This window comes from Podarcis gaigeae, assembly GCF_964106915.1.
Source record: "Podarcis gaigeae genome assembly, chromosome: 2".
Taxonomy (NCBI): Eukaryota; Metazoa; Chordata; class Lepidosauria; order Squamata; family Lacertidae; genus Podarcis; species Podarcis gaigeae.
Genome location: NC_139679.1, coordinates 37,525,336 through 37,540,604, shown reverse-complemented (window position 1 = coordinate 37,540,604; position 15,269 = coordinate 37,525,336). Strand labels below are relative to the sequence as shown.

General features: G+C 46.1%; 1 protein-coding gene across 1 annotated transcript in view; it reads left to right on the top strand.

Moving 5' to 3' along the window:
* The window catches only part of ST6GALNAC2 (ST6 N-acetylgalactosaminide alpha-2,6-sialyltransferase 2), a 33,377-nt gene extending 26,135 nt beyond the window's left edge, over positions 1-7,242 (top strand). Inside the window, exons 5-10 of the mRNA XM_083725923.1 lie at positions 821-986; positions 1,168-1,306; positions 1,501-1,604; positions 3,165-3,248; positions 4,769-4,868; positions 5,512-7,242. Coding sequence (XP_083582049.1) covers positions 821-986; positions 1,168-1,306; positions 1,501-1,604; positions 3,165-3,248; positions 4,769-4,868; positions 5,512-5,679 — 761 coding nt within the window. The 3' untranslated portion in view covers positions 5,680-7,242. The remainder of the gene's footprint in view (positions 1-820; positions 987-1,167; positions 1,307-1,500; positions 1,605-3,164; positions 3,249-4,768; positions 4,869-5,511) is intronic.
* Positions 7,243-15,269: the final 8,027 nt, after the last annotated feature.

Sequence of the window (15,269 nt, the reverse complement as noted above, 5' to 3'; positions counted from 1 at the left end):
GAGACTCAGTTTATGCCCTACTTGCATGTTTCATGTTGGTGGGACAGGTGGGAGTGAGAGGAATCCACATAAAATGCCTTAGATGGTGGCCTTGCCTTAGATGGTGGTGTGTATTACTTCAAAATGGACACCCCCTCTGCTGCCTTTGAAGGCTTCTCCTGCAAAGTGGGGCCCTGTGCCTTCTGCCCACATAGTCCTGCCCTGACAGTATCACTGAGAGGAAAAAGTGGGGAGCTCCATCTGGAAGAAGAGGGAAGAGAAGGAACTAAGGCACCTCAAACAAATGCTTCATCTCTATTATCTGCAGGTGTTTGAGCTACCACAAAATGAGTTATTCAAAACAATGACTCAAAGCCATTAATCAACTTGCTGCAGTTCTCAATTGATTCATCATGAACTGTTACTCATTGATTTTGAACAAAAGAACCCCCACCCCAAAAGCTGCTTTATGCTGGGGAAATAAGTAAGCAATGTTTTATTTGGTGGAGATAGCGTTAAGACATCCTCAACATACTATGTATATTAAGCTGTTCCAAAATTCAATTCATGGATGTTTCAGGGGTCTGTGGAAGTCAAACAGATCAGAAGCTCATTATGTTCAATTCCCTGATGTAGTAAACAAACTGGCTTGTACCATTTGTTTTGAACTAGTCAGTTTCTGAGGTACATAGTTCCTTCTGTATCCACTTTGCCCAAAGTGGTTGGCAGCAAAAAATGACACAAGCAATCATTGGGGTGGCAGAGAGGGAACGCATCCATCAGCCTTTTGTGCTTGGTACTGCCCTTTTCCTGATGTGCATCTCTGTGTTCTGATTGGCAGCAATTGCATCCACCGTGCAGCTCCTCAATGACTCTGCCAGTGGTAGGCTCTTCAGCAAGACCGGGCTCCCGGATGGCTGCAGCCGCTGTGCTGTGGTTGGGAACGGTGGGATTCTGAACGGCTCTCGTCAAGGCAAGGAGATAGACGCTCATGACTTCGTCTTCAGGTACAATGGGGTTGGCATCCTTTCCTCTTAAGTAGGGACCCAAATCCAATTTGCGGATGGGTATAGGTGTAAAAAGCTCCCCGAAAACCCCCGTCAGAGAGCTTGCCAAACAAAAATAAAATCTTGAATCTGTTGTTTCTTCTGGTTAACACCTATGTATGTCTGAAAATACCCCTTACAGGCTTAATGGGGCAGTGATCAAAGGCTTCGAGGAAGATGTTGGGACGAAAATCTCCTTCTATGGTTTCACAGTAAACACCATGAAGAATTCCCTCGTTGCTTATGCAGAATATGGCTTCACGCAGATACCACAGGGCAAGGTACATACATCGATAATCTTATCTGTTCTTCAAAGGTGAGTGGGAATGGAAAACCAGGAGCCAGGAATGGATGGAGTATCTGGAAAAGAGTATATATATGGCTGGCTGACACAGCAACATTTTGTTGTGGGTGCCACGTGCAATTCTTAAATTTCTATTCTGTGTTTTGCATTCCTCCCCTATTTTTGCTTCAGGACATCCGCTACATTTTCATCCCCTCAGATCTACGAGATTATATCATGCTGAGATCCGCCATATTGGGCACTCCGGTCCCAGATGGGTATGACAAGGGTGATGAGTAAGTAGGTGCTTCTTGTCTGCTTCTCTGTCCTTGCATTCAGTCCTCCTGGAGACATCCAGAGCAGATTCAGCTAGGAACATCAGCCGCTGTTAGTTCTTAGTGTTGACATCCCTTTGGTCACATTTTTGCACTCTGCTTTCTGTTCAGCCTTAATGTCTCTGTGCTTCCAGTTCCTACTGAGGCAGCTTAGAGGGCAACCTTTCAGGCCGGCAAGCTAACCCTGCAGTAAATAGGTTTTTCAGCAGCCAGACCCCATTGCTAAAAAGATCGTGTTATCTTGTTCTCACAAAATCACACTTCTGGGGATCGTAGTGCAGTTGTAGCACATGTCTCCACAACTGTAGATGTCCTTCCTTCAGTCTTCAGTGATGCCAGCCCTATTTTTCAGGCATTCCACTCACGGTTGAAGGGAATTTGCAAGCAGGAAGCAAGGCTGCACTGAATTAGGTATCTTCGCATCCAGCACAAATGTCTGAAGTGGGGAGGGAGTTGTTGCAGGTACAGGATTCTACATGATGTAGAACCTCAGTTGCTCATGGTTCCTGATTGTGTGTGGGGGGGTTCTAGGTCACATGGAAGCCTGTAGACACATGATAGCGCCCTCCTTTCAGATGTTTGCACAATATGCGCAGATGACAGTGGGAGGTGCAACATAGCCTCACTTCCAGAACACCCAACCAGAGCTATTGTATCATGAGATTGTATTCCGTGTCATGTGGAAGTCCTAAGATTGAACTCCCATGTCAGTGGTGTGACACTGGCCTTGCAGAGTTTCTCATAAGCACTGAATAATCTTTTAAAGTTTCATGGAAACTGTTGGGAGGAAGTTCAACTGATCTCATGCTTTCTCTTTCGATGCTTTGTAAGAGTCATGGGTCTAGGGTGCAGGGACACATGGTGAGATGCTTGTGTCCAAACGAGAAGCACAAGGTCTTCCTTTGCGCAAGCATGGATGCAAGCCTGTGGCTGGAGCTTACCTTTTATTTTACCTTTCCGGTTCCTTTTCTAAAATTGCCTGCAATTATTCTCTGACCTCTCTCTCATCTCACTCTCTTGCTCTGTGTTTCTCACCAAAATATCCCTTGATTGCTTTAAAAGCTCTGACTGGCAATACTGCAAGCTCAATCCCACCCACGTTCCATGAACTCTTCATACATTAGTGATCTAAGAGGGGCAAGCACAGGGTAGGCTGGAAGCTTGAGGCATGCAGGGAGATGGAAGGTTTTCAGCACCATTTCAGTAGCTCAACCTCTGGACAGCAGGTGGGAAGGAGGAATAAGCAGAAATCCCTTCTCCTGGACCTCATCCAGCAGCAGGTGCAGATGGGTTCCATTTCCCTCTGCAAATACCATTTGGATTTCCTGTTCCAGATTTCTGGAGAGTTATTTAATTTTTACGCCATCCATTTTTAGTATTTTTATCGTGGCGCTTGACAAATGGTGCAGTTTTTCTGCTTTATGTACTGTATTGTTTTTCTTCCCCAGTCACAGGATCAGTTCAGAGCTGTCTAATTGTTGTCATGTAACAAAACTATTTTTATTTGCTCTATTTCCACAGGCCACAACAATATTTTGGATCTGAGGCATCTGCAGGAAAGTTCAAGTTGCTGCACCCTGAATTTGTGCATTACCTAACAGAGAGGTAATGTTTTGAGACTTTGAACACCACAGCAAAGCCTGTTTTTTAGCAGGACACGACCACTGTTGGTGGAGTACAACTCCCTTTATCCTTGCGTATTGGCCATGTTGGAGCTGGGGTTGATAAGAGCTAGAGCCCAGCAACACCTGGAGATTTATGGCTTTCCCAACCTTAATATATTCAGTGGGTGATATGCAACTTAAGCCATGCTAAGAGTAGGTCCACTGAAATCAACAGACATAAGCACATTGATTTCAGTGGGTCCACTCTGAGTATTACTTAATTGGACACCACCCAATAGCAATATATGTACTACTTATATCATGTCAGTGGGAGTGAGGGGAACCCACATATTATCACATGAAACACATACAGGGTGGGAACATTTTCAGCTCAGGGGGCTAGATCCTGAGCTGTCTGCAAGCCCCACTTTCAGCAGGGATTGGCCCCATTCCAGAGATCCTGATTGGAAACTCGGGAACATAGCCAATTCTAGCTTGGCTTAAAGTCACCGTCAGTCAGCTAATCACTACCAACTTCATGCCTGCATTTGGTGGGGATTGGCTTCACTCTGGAGTGCAGATTGGGAGTTTGAGTGGAAAGAATCCCAGTGGAGCTTGTGTTTGGAGCCAGATTTAAAAAACATGGGTACAATCCCCACTTATCAGGGAGCAATTGAGCGTGCGCTCGAAGGCTCCTGAACCATTTCCTTTGCGGTCGTTTCTTTACTGGCCCAGCAGCTGACGTCATCTGTGGGTGGGTGTAGCTTTGGGGAAATTAGGCCAAATTAGGACTCTGCCAGGTCGAACTAGGCCAGCAGGTCAGAGATTCCCCACCACTGACCATTTGTTTGTTTGTTTGTTTGTTTTCATTATTCAATATATATACCTCAAAAGATCTCAGGGCGGTGTACAACATTAAAAACAAATGACCAAACATCAATGATAAAAACATAATAAAAACATAGTAAAAAACATACTGACAGACAGCCCAATAGTAAAATAATCATAATAATAACAGTCCTCTTCCCCTACACTTGTACCATAGCTGTCAATGTTTCCCTTTTCTCGCGCGGAATCCTATTCGGAATAAGGGAATTTCCCTTTAAGAAAGGGAAATGTTGACAGCTATGTACTTTTGTTGATGGTGTTTGAATGTTGACAGCTATGCACTTTTGTTGATGGTGTTTGAATCTCTGGCTGGCGGAAGGGACAAAGGGAACTGTGAGTCACCTGAGTAATTTGGGTGGAAGACTGATACACAATTTCTTGGGGTTTGTGCAGGAATCTCGCCTTTAATTCCATTTTGTATCATGTGAGAGGCAACACCAATGGGCAAAAATTCCCTGTATGTGGAATGCTTGCATGTCAGGGAGGAGAACAGGCTGAAATCTTTTGAAATCTTTCTGATTGCCAGATTCTTATATGGCCCATGGTTCGCACCTGACACAGCCAATTGGTTAAAAACTTCTTTTTTTGTTAATAACCTATAAACACCCTCCCGTGCTCCTCTTCTATTTACAGGTTTTTAAGGTCAGAAATAATAAACAGCCAGTATGGACATCTCTACATGCCCAGCACTGGAGCCCTGATGCTTCTAACAGCTCTTCATACCTGTGATCAGGTAAGAGTCTTTATACCGTTAACTTTTCCAGAAGCTGATAAACTCAGCATCAGGGGGTGGAGACCTAAGCCTAGTTGTGACGGTGACTTCACACCGCGTGGAAATGGGAGATGACTCTCACACACCTAACACCAACGGGGAACATAATCAATTTCCTCCCAACACCTGCAGCTAGAACCTCTGTGTCTCTGTGTGGAGAAAAGGGGCAATTTTCATGGGTAATCTGAAAGCGCAAGCACACCGTTAGGTGCCGAATAATAATAATAATAATTTTATTATTTGTGCCCCACCCATTTGACTGGTTTGCCACAGCCACTCTGGGCAGCTTCCAGCAGAATATGAAAACATAATAAAATGCCAAACATTAAAAACTTCCTGGGCTGCCTTCAGAAGTTATGTGGTTCTTTATCTCCTTGACATCTGATGGGAAAGTGACTACCAAGAAGGCCCTATCCTTGGCTCCCTGTCACCTCACTTCTTGCGGTGAGGGAACCGCCAGAAGGCCCTCGGAACTAGATTTCAAGTGGCTTGGCACTGTGCGTGGCAAGGGTGTGTGTGTGGCAGACAAAGCCTGGTAGGTTGGGCCTCAGGTCCACGGCCATCCCTAAGTTGTCCTACTCCTCTGCTTCTTCCCCTCCCGCAGGTCAGTGCCTATGGTTTCATCACCGACAACTACAGAGCATTCTCCGACCACTACTTTGAGCAGGAGAAGAAGCCGTTGGTCTTCTATGCCAACCACGATATGCTGCTGGAAGCTGAGCTGTGGAAGAGCTTGCACCGGACTGGCATCATGAAGCTGTATCAACGATGAAGGCAGCTTGGGTGCATGGGCATGGAAAGGGAGAGGGTAGCTTCACCTGATTTCCATCCTTCAGGTGGACCCTGGGCAGCCCTTCCTCTATTTTAGGTCAGCAGCAAAACTGAAAAACAGCAGCTTCCAAGTGTGCCAAAGGAAGTCCTGCATCAGTCAGCCTGCCAGCCAGCCTGTGGAGAAATCATCTCCATGGGCTACAGTAAAGGGCAAATTGCACCATACTAATCCATGCTAGAAGGAAGGCCCATCAAAGTTGGGAGCTGCAACGGCAGTCATGGTCCTGCTGTGACAAAGTGGCAACAGTCCCAGCTCTGCAAGTGTCTCTCACACTTCCGGTGATGTTTCCAGCCAGCATTGTGCTGCGGCTTCTGCTCAGAGGCAAGGCGCGGCTTGGTCTTCCTAGAACATTGGCCCCACCTAACAAAATGGCTGCTCTTGAAGTCGCCCCACTCTTCGCCTCTTCCTGTTAGGAGCTGCCCGGCAAAACTCGTCGTGAAATGGGGCACAAGGGCTGGAGCTCGCTTGTGTTTGCTGTGGCCTCGGTGCAGCCACAAAACTTTGCTCCGTAATGCGATGGGAGCCTGTGGCACTCAGAACAGCTCTCCTGTTCAGAAAAAAAGCCCTACACAACAAGCATTCAGCTCATGCAATGTTATTGGCCCACATTAACGGACAGTACTGTGAAATAGGAACCTACAAGGGGATTTTTTAAGAGGCAGTAATTGTTGCGGGCAAGAATGATTGGATCTTCCACCTTTCACACAAGTTCGTGTTCTTGCACTGCTCAGGCTACCAGCTACGTTCTTCATGTGGGCACTGAGCATACACACTCCACTCGCCAGTGTCTTATTTTATGATAATCGCTCTTTTCCTCAGTGACACAGCCCAACTCCCTTTCCTAAAGCCTGCTTCCAGATTTCCTCCTCCAGTCTGGCTGTTTATTTTAAGTTCTGGACGGATCACGCAAAAATATCTCCTCTGCTAGTTGAAGAGATGGGAAGAGCTGTCACTGGTAAATTCGTCCCACGGTCAGCACTGGACAAAAGAGCCAGGCAGCACTTCTGTGTTTACAGAAAGATCTCCATCACGGTGAAACACTACAGCTCTACCATCCACACTCCTGAGCACCAGCTCTGTCTCTTGGACCCCTTTCAAGTGGGCCAGGACTGGCCTAGTTAGCTGCCTCGCAAGAGTTACCCCTGGTTTTGTGCGGAAGCAGGGATAAGCAGGGAAATTATAGCATTGATATGGAGTCCTCCCTCCCTGGTGGGTAAGGTGCAAGGTTGCGTGTCTAACTCTCCGGTTAAAATAAATAAATAATGCTGTGCCAAGAAAAGTTTAATTCAGTGCATTTGGGACTGTTTCTGCCAGCTGGGTTTCTCTCAGGGTAAACTCAGGGACTGACAGCAAAGACGACTGTTAAGGCAACACTACACGTAAAATGTCTAACAGAGTAGAGACTACTTATTAACATGTTGTATTTAAATGTAAATACGAAGGCGTGCACATATGATGACAGAGGCAAGAAGATCCTCTTAATAAAGCCACAATCCATTGATATTTCTATGTCCATGTGGTGTAAAATTCCTTACCAAGCAGGGAAGTATTGCACTGCTGTCCATCAAGGAAAATCCGGCCGCAAAGATAACAGGTCTGACGGCAACACTGCATAACTACCAACAATCTGTCTTTTACTTTACTGCTGACCTGAATCAGTTGTTCAGGCCCTATTAAAGTGTCAAAGAAAACCTTTTTGTGGCTGCAGCTTGGCTCAGAAAATGTTGCAGGTGGTGGGAACGTTCTGGGTGTATTCTGCTCCAGTGCTCTTCCCCTTCTTTGAAGCTTAAGGAACAATATTATATTGTTAATTTGTTTTGGCATAGGGTCATGTCTGCTAATTTATTTATTTTTTTTAATTGCGTAATTCGCGAATTGCTAACTTTTGCATAAATCGTACTTCTTATCAAGGAGGTTCCATTATGCTCCACCTTTGGCTTCTGAAATTCATCAGAGCCACGTTTACAGTAGCATTGGCAAGAAACACATTTTCAGAAGGAAGAAGGTCTGTCTTAGAAACGTTCCCCCTAGTTTTCTACACATAGGGAGGCTTTTATACAAGTCAAATAACTAACTAACTAACTAACTAATGTTCAAAAAGAGCACCTCCTACCTGCACTATGAAGCTGGTGGAGTCCAGGAAATGAAGAGCAGGACAGATGATCAAAATAGGGAATGCTAAATTTCTAACCTGTAAATCAGGTGTCAGGAACCTTTTGGTCCGTCACATGGTGCTGAACCACAACTTCCATCAGAAGAGGGGTTGGGACTTGTAGTTCAGCAGCATGTGGAGAGCTATGGGTTAGCCACTGTCAGGGGTTCAGGAGCAGAGACACAGGAGATGGAGTAAATGGAGAGTGAGGAGGAATCCGAGGGGGGTGTAGGCAGTGACAGTGGTTAGAGAGATTCCACGAGTCTCTCCAGCGAATCGGAAGATTCACAGAAAGGAGCGCCGATGGCCAGGGCAAGGGGGGTGCCAAGGGGGAAACCCCAGAAGGAAGGGGCCAGCGGGGACTCCCTGAGCAGCAGTTGGAAATCAGGACCAGCTTCCCCACCAGAGCGCAGTGGGGGGGAGGAGTCCCAGGCATCGGGACCAGTGTTCTCACCACCAGAGAGAGGAGATGAGTCAGGATTGACCACGCCTCCATCGGAGAGCGGGGAAACGGTCAAGAGGAAAGTCACAGGCTGGGCGCGCGCGCCAAGTTCAAATGTACAGGCGAGCGGCACAGCAGGTAGCCCGGATAGGGAGCCAGGTCCTAAAGCCCGCCGGAAGGAAGGGCAAGACTCAGGGGGGTCAGCGTCAGAAGAGTCCAGGAAGGAGGAAACCCCAGGGGGCAGAAGGACCCAGAGGAGGAAGGAACAGCGCAGGAGGTGGAGCTGGGCTAGGATCCTAAACTGGTGCGGAAGGGATAGTGACTCAGAGGGGACTTCGCCGATCTAGAGTCAAGACGTAGGGCTGCACGCTCTGGGGTTTGAAATGGAAACTAAACTTCAATAAAGACTTTTGTACATTACATCAACCGGGCGTTGGTCCTCTGTGAGCTGGGACCTAGAGGCAGCTCTGACAGCCACCCTTGCTGTAATGTAGGGTTTTGCAAACATGGGTCTCCAGCTGTTGTTGGACTGCAACTCCCATCAATCCCCAGCTAGCAGGACCAGTGCTCAGGGATGATGGGAACTGTAGTCCAAAAACAGCTGGAGACCCCAATTTTGAGAAATGGTAAAAAGCCAACAGTGCTTCTAAGGCAGGGGTCAGCAAACCTTTTCAGCAGGGGGCCAGTCCACTGTCCCTCAGCCCTTGTGGGGGGCCAGACTACATTTTGAAAAAGAAGAACAAATTCCTATGCTCCACAAATAACTCAGAGATGCATTTTAAATAAAAGGACACATTTTACTCATGTAAAAACACGCCAATTCCCGGACCACCCGTGGGCTGGATTTAGAAGGCAATTGGGCCTGATCCAGCCCCTGGGCCTTAGTTTGCCTACCCATGTTCTAAGGCGTTCCATTAATTTCATACGCAGAGCCGTACACTCGCCTTTGGTATACATGTGTTAACAGGGAATGCTCAAATCTTGTCTCATGGGAATGCCGATGCCCCCAGATGAATTTTTTAAGTGAAAACGGGCATTTCCTCACTTTTTCAATGCATATCCCTTCTTGTTGATGACAAGTCACATTCAGGCAACTGGCAACACACCAGCAGCACAGCTCTGAGTTTTCAGACACCCACATTTGTGTAGGACGACCTGCTGTTCTCATGCTGATATTTGCCAGCTTGGTCTGTGGCCTTGCTTAGCGCTAAGGCAGGCCAGTGACACCAGAGGCAGCAACTGAGGGTGCAGCCCTTCGAGAATGGGGGCACCTTGACCCTTTGACTTCCCGTTCCTCTGGCACAATGGGGTAAGATTCCCTCTCCAGCTAATTAAGCCACAATTAGCAACCAAGAAGCAAAGAAAGCAGGCTTATTGACACCAGTTAAGCTTGCAGACCTCCCACTGGTGTTTGTAAGATAATTAAGTGTAAATAGCAACCAAGAGATCAGCATCGGGTCAGTTTTGTTCTGCGGGGAAAGTTACAGCGGCTAGCGACAGACGGAGGGTTGCAGGCGCACAATGGGGGGAAGGTGGAATGTAATCCGAAACATTTTCCCACTTTGTATAATTGCATAAATGTTGAATGATCTTTTCTCCTTTGTGTCTTCCTTTTGTCATGTGGGCGTGAGGTGGAGGGAAATAGCTGTAGGGGGAGAAACAGAGCAAGCAGCGCTGGTTGCGTAAAAAGCAGGACCAAGCTGGTACAAAGAGGATTGGTGGAGATGGGAGGAGAGAACAAACTGTTTTAAACCGTGTGTTGTTTGAGGAATGAGTGGCAGCCTCTGCAGAAGAGGCGTCATGATGACATGCCACCTGTTCCATGAAATTCCATGAAAACACAGATAAACACCCCAGTGCTTTTGACAGAGTATCTCAACTGTGCAGCAAATACTCTCCTCAAAGGTCTTATAGAGGCCCTCATGCACTCGTGAGAGCATAACAGCAGCTGATGAAATGACCAGAAATTTCCAGGTTCAAATCTTGCTTGTTATGGACACACCATTTGCCAAAGGGAAGTCACTCCCTGCGATGCAACTGAGCTCACTTATATGCTTGAGATAGATGTATGTAAAATGCCCCAATACTTCACATATATGATGGGATGTGAAGTGCTGAGTAGAAGTAGCAGCAGTTATCAACAGGATCAGCAGCATAGGTAGCATGGTTTTTCTCCAAGAGGCTTGCTCCCATTTCCACTTCCTCTGTTTTATGGAATCATTAGGTGCAGCACCGCAAACTAAAACCCCAGCTAATTGTGTCCCTATAGATCAGCTGGTATGTGAAGCAGGATTTCCAACATCGAGCCAATTCATTAAATTAATAAATGAAATCGGTGCCTCTGGTTAACTAAGGCAATGGTGGGTGTGGGTGTGTTTTTTAAAAAAGGTAGTAAGTTACCAATGTTCCAAAAACAAAACAAATCTTCAGAACTATTGCTTTAGTAGTCTGCAAATCTGATTAACCCCACTTATCTGGGAGTAAAAAGGCAAAGGGACCCCTGACCGTTAGGTCCAGTCGCAGACGACTCTGGGGTTGCGATGCTCATCTCGCTTTACTGGCCAAGGGAGCCGGCGTACAGCTTCTGGGTCAGAGCAGCGCACGGAAACGCTGTTTACCTTCCCTCCGGAGTGGTACATATTTATCTACTTGCACTTTGACGTGCTTTCGAACTGCTAGGTTGGCAGGAGCAACGGGAGCTCACCCCGTCGCGGGGATTCAAACCGCTGACCTTCTGATTGGCAAGCCCTAGTCTCTGTGGTTTAGACCACAGCGCCATATCTGGGAGTAAGCCCTGTAAAATTCAATAGGACTTCTAAGTAGTTGGTTAGCCTTGCAATGTAAGTTATATATTCAGTTTCCTATCTTCAACCACCTAAGATTTCTTTAATAGGACTGTAGTCCTAATATGAAGTAATACTTCAAGAGTTTACATTGGAACTAGCCCAGTTAGCAAGACCCAAAAGCTGCTTGTAGAGTTGAAGGGCCTCTTGCACAGGATGAGACGGCAAGCCCACACTTGCCACTGAAAAGGTATACACGGAGCCAAAGCCAGTTCTCAGCACCCTTTCCAGAGGCATTCACGTGCTGCTTTTAAGTATGCTTTTGCAGCATGTTTTGTATACACCAAACAAAATATAACACGCCATGCAACTCTTTTTAAGGTGAAAGTTGAGAGTGGGCATGTATAAACACAGATGAAATGGAAGATCGAGAAGGAAGAAATACCTGAGGGGAAATGTCAAAAGTAACCATTAAGGAAGAGGAAAAACCCCGACCTGTGCAGACTTTGTACACAGGTGACAGGAGAGGTGACCCAGGCAAGAGACAAATCCAGGTTTTCAGCCAAAGCTGGAAATGCAAGCCAATACCACAGGGCAGTTTTGGTCAGCTGAAGTCAACAAAGAAAGCTGTACCAAATTTAAGTGTTACCTTACAAAATGCAGGTGGGAACCCATCCCATCATACTGCTGCCACATCAAAGCAACTCTTCAAATGGATGCTGAAGAGTGTGGTCCAATTCCACCACAATAGGAAGTCAGAACTTTTTTCCATCAGAGAACTGATTTTTTGGGGGGACATGTTTTGTGGAGATTTTGTAATGGGCCAGTAAGCCCCAAACTGAACATTTGGCAGTGCTAAGAGGAGTCTCTGAATGTTTCCTTCATACTGTACGGAACCTGACTGCATCCCAACGATCAGTGCAACCCTGTACACCCCGACTCCGAAGCAAGTCCCTCTGTTCAACAGCGCTTACTCCCAAGAAAGTGTACACACAGGATTACAGCGCTTGGAAGCAGTTGACTGATCATAGGCATGTTTACTGAATCTTCAGTTTCTATTTCCAAAATTGAGGTCTTTTTAAATGTAGAAATTGGCCCATCATAAGAAAGCAGTTCTAGATTGGAGGAAACAAGTAGCCTTTATGGTTACATGACTAACATTTATCTTTCATGCGAATAAGGGAAACTCCATGACTAGCACACGGCTGAAGCCCAAGTTCTTTTGCCAACTAGCCTCCCTCTTTACAATCAAGGAACAGCAGCAAAGAACAATGCTGGTTATGCTTCATGGCAAAATACACCATCCCAATTTAGAGGTTTCTCTTGTTCCACGTTGAAATTCAAATAATTTCCTGACAGGTGCGTTTGACCGTTGCGTTCAGTCAAATAAAAGCAGGCTCTGACAGCAACAAACCAGCAAGATACACAATGCTTATGATAGGTTGGGCTGGGGCTGTGGTAGAGCCTTGCAGGCAGAAGGTCCAGGGTTCAACCCCTTCTATCTCCAGGAAGAAGAGTTTGGATTTGATATCCCGCCTTTCCCTCCCTTTAAGGAGTCTCAAAGCGGCTAACATTCTCCCTTCCCTTCCTCCCCCACAACAAACACTCTGTGAGGTGAGTGGGGCTGAGAGACTTCAAAGAAGTATGACTAGCCCAAGGTCACCCAGCAGCTTCATGTGGAGTGGAGACGCAAACCTGGTTCCCCAGATTACGAGTCCACTGCTCTTAACCACTACACCACACTGGCTCTTAAGGACTTGAGATGCCTTCATCCGAGAACCACAATTTGGAGCTAGATAGACTAATGGTCTGACTCAGCAAAGGGCAGCTTCCTATGTTCCCATGTGTATTTCAGGGACATACTGCACCCTGTCTGCAAGATACCTCCCAGTTGGGAGGCTACACAGGGTGCTTCCAGATGGATGCTTATTGAAGAACAGGTGCTGCTAACACATGCACTTCTACAGCATCCACCTAGCACTGCCAGCACTAAAATGGCAAACTGTTGCCAACAATGCATTGCAGAATTATTTGCAGTATCTGAATGACCTTGTTGCAATATTAAATAGAGCGGTACCTCGGGTTACATACGCTTCAGGTTACAGACTCCGCTAACCCAGAAATAGTACCTCAGTTTAAGAACTTTGCTTCAGGATGAGAACAGGAATTGTGCTCTGGCAGCGCGGCAGCAGCAGGAGACCCCATTAGCTAAAGTGGTGCTTCAGGTTAAGAACAGTTTCAGGTTAAGAACAGACCTCCAGAACAAATTAAGTACTTAACCTGAGGTACCACTGTACCTATCAGTTGTATAGGGTCCTCCTGCTGCCTGTTAACAGAATCCATGCATCTGTTTGAGAAACAAATGGGGATGTATTCCAGGCTCGCACCCCGAGCAATGACCTTTTCAAATGCACCTGTGATTTATTGCATAGATGATACGGGTTACACTTCTTTAGGCTACAAATATGGTAAACTGTGCAAAACTGGCTATGTTGACTCTTGTGCATTAAACAGTTGTATTAAAGTTATTTAGGAGGAAAGAAGGCTGCAACCTCCTGTCAAACATCTGACCACTAGGACACTGGACTACACAAGCAGTTTCAAATGATCCAAAGCTTGTCCTAGCCCTAGAGGGCTTTGGTGGAGCAGCTCCTTTTGAATCTAGGAAGCAGACTGGCATTGCCTTTATGGAGTTGTACGGGGTAATACTGACAACTTTGAGCAGTAGATGTTCACAGATATGCTTTGTACCACATCCTGGGAAACCTTTTTTTTAAAAAAAATAATAATCCTGTTTTGTAGGATGCAGTTTTGCAAAGAATGCCCACTTCCCCAATCTGCACTATACGTTTAATGCAAGCACCATATAACTTCCAACGGTCATGGCTTCTCCCAGTGAATCCTGGGGCCTGCAGTTTATGAAGGGTGCTCAGAATTGTTAGGAGACACCCTCTTTCCCCTCACAAAACAACTTTGCTATTTAATATCCTACTTCCTGCTCCCCTGCAATTAGAAATCCCTATAGCTCATGCCTTAAGAATTTGAGACTCTTAATCCCAGAATCATGGGTTTGAGCCCCACGTTGGGCAAGATTCCTGCATTGCAGCGGGTTTGACTAGAAGACCCTTCCCTTCCAACTCAATAATTCTATTATCCAAAAAAAATGGCTCTACTTTAGACTAGCCTGCTGTCCTAGGAGGAAGGGGGCCTAGTATGGCCTTCTCACCCTAGGGTAGTGGGGGAAAAGCCTTGCCTTCTGGCAAGGTGCAAGACCAAACATTTGTTCCATCTCTCATCAGTGGTTCTTGCCTGCTTCAAACTGGAAGGAAGTGATCCAGAAAGAGTTGACAGCCTGAACTTCCTTCTTTGATAAAGCAACCAGATATAGCATTCTTGACAAACTGTTGGCACTGTATGAATGTTAAACCACCAGCAGCAGATGAAGACTGCAAAATGAAAGTATAAACTCTAGGAAGTGTTAACTGTTCCGCATAATCTCCTGCCATCAAAAGCAGGGGCAAATGGGTGGCTTGAGTCCGGCAAACAAATTTTGCTCACATGCAACAGGAAGTATCACTTTTCTGACCGCTCTTTGTGCCCAAATCTGCGAGTGATTTAGGGTTCAAAACAGTGGTCTTTTGTGTTCCTAGGAGAGTATCAACAAGTTCCCTTAAGCTCACTTGTCTGCCCTTATTCATCTTCCCCAGCATTGTGCTGCCACAGGGGAGTGTGGGGTATTTTCTTGGGAACACTTTGTGGCTAAGGGCCTGACCCAAACAGTGGGGATAGTGCAGAAGTGCCCCAGAGCCCTCTGCAATGCACAGGTTTTCATGTGGATTCCCTCTGGCAAGGAAGCCTGAAGACCACTTGCCATGTAACAGTTCTGATGCCTACCTTGCTATCAGTGTTAAGTTATTAAGGTTGAATTCCTATGCATGCATACCTGGAAGCGAGCAGTATTGAGAATAGTAGGACTTACTTTTGAGTAAACATGAAAATCTTGCTTTAGAGGTGAAAGAACTTTAGGGCTGAAAAACAAACACTAGCTTTCCCACTTGTTCCCACAATCATCACACACCAGGAGGGGAAATTTTTGTTGTTGGGGGAAAGATATTATTATAATAATTATTATTATTATTATTATTATTATTAT